General features: G+C 54.9%; 1 protein-coding gene across 1 annotated transcript; it reads right to left on the bottom strand.

Moving 5' to 3' along the window:
- Positions 1-409: 409 nt before the first annotated feature.
- NECAP2 (NECAP endocytosis associated 2) lies at positions 410-4,713 on the bottom strand. Its single transcript, XM_055799209.1, has 8 exons — positions 4,556-4,713; positions 3,790-3,890; positions 3,581-3,685; positions 3,025-3,106; positions 2,375-2,483; positions 1,819-1,996; positions 1,584-1,668; positions 410-1,216 (listed from the first exon to the last, which is right to left on the bottom strand). The coding sequence occupies exons 1-8, from the start codon at positions 4,660-4,662 to the stop codon at positions 1,168-1,170; spliced, it is 816 nt and encodes a 271-aa protein (XP_055655184.1). The 5' UTR covers positions 4,663-4,713; the 3' UTR covers positions 410-1,167.
- Positions 4,714-5,163: the final 450 nt, after the last annotated feature.

The raw sequence follows: 5,163 nt of genomic DNA, 5'->3' as shown, positions 1-5,163 counted from the left end.
GACACAAGAACCCTCATTTCCCCCCTCCCCCCCGCGATTCCTTGCCTTACCTTCCCGGCCCAGAGTTCTTCCCAAGCATAAAACCACTGCTAAGCAACAAGCGTCTGTTGTGCTTTGCTGTCCGACACTGTCTCCTCAACACCAGCAAGGAGGGTGAACCACCAAAGCTCATCACAGGCCCTCCGAGCCTTTAAGGAGGCAGGTAAAAAAATTCTTATTTGGCATCAAAACCATTTTATTACTCGCTTTGAAGCATTATATCTCTCGCCTGGGTTTGCGTACTCGCTGCCAGGCACCGTTACAAGCTCTGAAACCAAAATGTTCATCATCCAGTTGGAAACAGAAATAATAAAAATCCAAGGCACTGCAAAAAAATAAGCAGGACTTTTTACACTGAAAGGCCTTCATATAAATAGGTAAGAAAATATTTGTTTAAAGAGGAATCTCAACCCCAGCTCTGTCAAAGAGACCGACTCTGTTCTGTCCGTAACTGCATGTTATCGCTTAATAAAATGTCCACAGAAAGAAGTATCCATCTTCAAAATAGAGGAGAAAAAAAAACTTCCCAGAGCAAGAAATTAGGAATTTCAGCATCGAAACACAGCGGTCCGGCTCCCCGCCTCCTGCATCGCAGAGTTAAGCGCTCAGAAAAAACCTGGGGTGACATTCAGCATCTCGGCAAGTTGTTCATCTGGATTCTCCAGGCAGGATGTCTCCAGGAGGATGCTCCCCGCTGAGGGAAGGATCTATCCAGCCCAAATATGCGAGGAGAAAGCAGAGAAGGCTCTGCTGCTTAAACCTTTAGTGAAAATTACCTTAATTGGGGCAGTGCTGCAAGCAAGAGTCCTCCTGCTCTAAGTGCACGCTCGCCCTCTCGTTATTAAGGAGAGGCGATGAAGCTGATGGCGTTGGTTTTTTTTGCGAAAGGAGATGCCTCAGAAGTTTCCTGTGATCCAGGTAGAAAATAAAATGCCCCCAAGGCAGAGGGCACTGGTGTGGAGTGTTTTAAGGCACGTGTCATTTTACTCTCTGGCACTTATTTCAGCATTTCGATGCCGGGTGGGATTTAAGGGCAGGAGCGGGGTGTCCTGAAGCCCCTGCTTTGGTCCTGAAGGAATCACAGTGATCCCAGCACCCGCGCGGGGAAGAGCAGACAATGGGCTGGGGTCAGAACTGAACCCAGCCTGCGTTCGCCTGAGTTTGGTTAGAAGCTGACCTGGAAGGAGAGAAAAAGGGGGGGAAAAAATGGTTTTAGACACTGAAAGGGACTGCAGCACGCAGGGAGGGAGCTGGACAGCTGCCAGGGGGTCCTCCAGGGTCGCCCCAAAACTCTCCTGCTGCACAGAGCGGCCCCGAGCAGCGGGGGAAGACGGGGCATGGTGCTGGTGCTGGGAGGATGAGGAAGGCAGCGCCCACAGACCTGCACCGAACTCGGGGAATTTGCAACGCGTGCCATCAGCACCGCTTTTAAATCCCAAACAGGGGTCTGGATGGAGCCGCACCCCCAACCCAGTGGGGGTTTTTCAGCAAAACAAGTAGGACTTGGATCACCCACGTCACCCACAAACCCCACATGGCCTCACCCTGAAGCTTTGGCAAAGTCTCCCCAGACGTCTCCAGCAACGGCAGAGGGAGCAGCAGCAGGCTGCGGCCAGGACAAGAGGGAGTCTGTCAACAGCCAGGAAAGTCAGCAAGAGAGAAAACAAACACCAGGAGTTATTTCCCACTTATTCCCAGATTCCCCACACTGTTTTTCCAACTTGGATGGATAAAACAGAGTCTAAAGAGCTTTACAGTCGTCGCTGTATGAGCACGGACCTGTGATGGGGGTGCCCGGGAGCTGGGTGGGCTTGGGGAGCGAAGATGGCTGCTCTCCAGAAGGAAAAACTGGAGCGGAAGATTTTCCTCCAGGAGGTGGTGGGAGCAAGCTCAGGCCCCCAGGCCCCACGGGACGTGGTCGGGTGTTCCCTGTTGCTCCTTCTTTTTTCTTCATGTTCTGAAAGAAAGAAGGAAATGGGAGTGATATCACATTTAAATCCAGAGCCAGAGCATGATTCCTCCCAGCCACGGGTCACACAAATCCAGATTGCTTTAATCTGGGGAAAAAAAACACCACTGCTGTGCTGTGACGTCCCACTGCTGGTGCAGCAAAAGGGGTCACACTAAGGATATTTTTACCTGCAAATCCCCACCACGAACCCAGAGACACAGCTCAGTAACTGGGAACTGTAATACGACCCCTCTGCAAATCACTGCGTGCATGTTATCATGAAAGGCTTCCTTCTACATGGGGATTTTGGGAAGAAGCCACTGCTTCCTCTTGTGCCACCCAAGGTAAAGGCCAGGAATGGACTGAGCTGGAAAAGCCCCTCACCGCAATGTTGAGTTTGATGGTTTGCCCCTCCTTAAAGCCCAGATCCAGTTTTGGTCCCTGCTCAGGGTTCTCGGCCTGCCTGGCCAGCTCGCTCTGCTGCCTCACCCATCTGCAGGAAGTAAATAAGCAGAAAAGGACACATCAACGACAAGCCTGAGGCTCTCTGGGACAAATCCTGCCCAAGATCATCCCCTCTGCCTGGCAGCAGCTCTTTAAAAGTGCTGGATGTGATCCGCGAGACCTTGCCTGCCGGAGCAAAGTGCTACAGGCAGCACCAAGGGAACCAGAGGCACAGCCCACCCTGCCCTAAAACCCCACTGCCTGCCAGGAGCTGGAGCAGCACCCCAGTTCCTCACGAGCAGTCCCTTACTGGTGGCACAGGAGAAAAGGAATTTGGGAATCTGCCCGATTTTGTACTGGGAAGCCTAGTCTGTGACCCTGCTAATAGACTGGGAAATATCTGAGAGAGGGAGAGCTGCCTGCAGAAAGGCTGCACAGACGAACAGGCATTTCCCCCTCTTTACACCACGCTTGCTGGCTCAAGCGTGACAGGAGCTCACCGCTTCCTCTCCCCCACCATTTCTGGTGGACATCTGCAAATGAAAAAAACAAATCAAACTGAGAGGACACAGGGAGAGGCACGAACTCACTTAAAATGGTCTTGCAGAGCCACGTTGAAATCAAAAGCATCCCCTCGGTCGACAAAGCCAACTCCAATAAAAGCACGGCGGCCTGGGGAAGGAAGAGTAAGGGCTGGGATCGCAAAGCAGAGGAGGAGGAGGGATGGGACATACCACCCCGCACAGCCTCATGCCTGCTGCCTCCTTCAACTGGAGCTGGGACTCCAGAGATTGAGATATGGGACTAGAAACAGTTTTAGTCTGTTGGTTGCACATATAGGCTTAGTAAAAGCAGCTTTTAAATTAATACAAGCAAGTCAAAGCAGAAGCTGACATCACAGCGATGATCCTGTGTACAGAGGTGTCTTCACACTAACGCTGAGCAATGAAATTAAACTGGTTTTATTCCTGGTGAAGGACAGAGCGCAGCCAGCGTGCGGGAGCAAAATAATTCATCCCTTTGCCATCATACGCAGGGAACATTTAGCCTTTGAGAGCCAGAATCCTTCATAAATAAGAGCAGCAAGGGCACTGAAGACTTTCCTGAGGCCTTCCCCAAACCCATGCCCCGCGTCTCACGACACACCATTGCCATCTTCAATCCGGATGACAAAGTATCTGCTGGAGTCTGTCACGCTCTCCACAGCAATGCCAGGGAACTGTTCCACCGGTGCTTGAGCAAAAAGCTCACCTGAAAAAGAGAAACAGGAGCAGGTTAACACCAGGGCACAGCACCTCTATGCCATCTTCATCCAAACAAAGAGGTACGAAGCCATCGTCTTCCCTCCTCCCTACCCGAGGTCTTGTCCTCCAGCTTAATGAACGCAGTCTTGCCCTTGGCTGTGATCCGCAGCCTGCCGCTCCACGCCGGCTGGTCCAGCTGCCACTCTGCAGCTCTGGAGAAAGAGGAAACAGCAACAGCTGTCTGAGCTGCCTCTCACAGCCCAGACACCACCAACAACCTATTGTAATGCCTCTACAATGCATCGCAGAGGTTGTCTGCTGGACCCTCCTTGTTAACAGTACCAAAGCAGAGCAAGCGGGAGCCCTCTTGCACCCCTGCCCACTGCAGAAGGAGGCAGGTTTATCACGACATCTCTCGTTTCACCCCCAAAACAGCTGGCCCCCTGCAAAACCAGGCGTCAGGTCCCAGCGGGGACCAGGCACCAATTGCACAAGAGGTTTCGCTTCCCTTTCTGCAGGATCTCCAGCTCCAAAGCGGTTTCTCAGAGGTGCTGAGCTGCGTTAGCTACAGCCTGGCACGTCAGCAAATCTGAGGACTGACGGGAGAGGAGCCCCAAAACACAGGGGGGCACAGATCCCTGGCTGGGGGGCAGAGATGCTTTATGAGGTGCAGGGCTCGCCGCCCCATAGCGAGGGGCAGGTCCCACGCACCTTATGGAGAGGGGACCCCCCCATCGAGGCAGCAAACCCCGCGCACCCCATGACAGGAGGCGCAGACACCCCACGGGAGGGAGGGGGGCAGCCGCCTCGTATAGGCCGAGGGAGGGCAGCAGCCCCCCACAGCGGGAAGGGCCCCCCGGAGAGGCGCAGCCCCCACCTGTAGCCGCGGTTAGAGGTCCGCGGTGGCACCCGGTAGACGTGCACCGCCGGCTTCACGCACAGCACCGCCTCGTAGTCCTCCGGCTCCGCTGCCATGGCCGCCATCGCGGCGGAACTCCGCCCGCCCCCGCTCTGGCCCGCCGCCCCGAAGGTGCGGCCCCGCCCCCTGGCCCCGCCCCTTTCCGCAGGCGGGGCGGCTGCGAGCGGGGCGCCCCCTGGCGGCCGGGAGGCGCCGCTGCAGGGAGGCGGAGGGAAACTGGTCCCACTGAGCTGCTGCGACTGGGAACCACTACGCGGCCGCACGGCGCCCGGCTGCGGCCAGCCCCCAGTCCGGCCCCGTCAGGGCGCGCTGCCAGCCGGGCATGCTGCTGCAGCACCTTTCCTCCCTGCTGAACAACTGCGGCACCAAACATCTTTTTTTCCATGAATTCCCATTAAAAAAAAAATATTAAAAATTAAGAATTAAAAGGGGGTGATGGCCTGCGGCAGCTGCCAGTGCACTCCAACCCCTTCTCACCTTGGCTGGAGACACCCCGATGGCCTCTGCCCACCTCCTCCAGCAGTTCTTTAGCACAATGTCCAAGCTGGGAGGCCAGCACATCCCAA

The sequence above is a fragment of the Falco peregrinus genome, chromosome 3, assembly GCF_023634155.1.
Source record: "Falco peregrinus isolate bFalPer1 chromosome 3, bFalPer1.pri, whole genome shotgun sequence".
In the NCBI taxonomy this organism is placed as follows: Eukaryota; Metazoa; Chordata; class Aves; order Falconiformes; family Falconidae; genus Falco; species Falco peregrinus.
The sequence above is the reverse complement of the archived record's forward strand: the minus strand, read 5'-3'. Positions and strand labels throughout refer to the sequence as shown.

Coding starts and splice junctions, on each gene's coding strand:
- NECAP2 (XM_055799209.1), bottom strand. CDS start 4,662: ATGGCGGCCATGGCAGCGGAGCCGGAGGACTACGAGGCGGTGCTGTGC. Junction 3,686..3,789: donor GCTGGAGGACAAGACCTCGG/GTAGGGAGGAGG, acceptor TCTCTTTTTCAG/GTGAGCTTTTTGCTCAAGCA. Junction 1,669..1,818: donor CCCGGGCACCCCCATCACAG/GTCCGTGCTCAT, acceptor GGCTGTTGACAG/ACTCCCTCTTGTCCTGGCCG.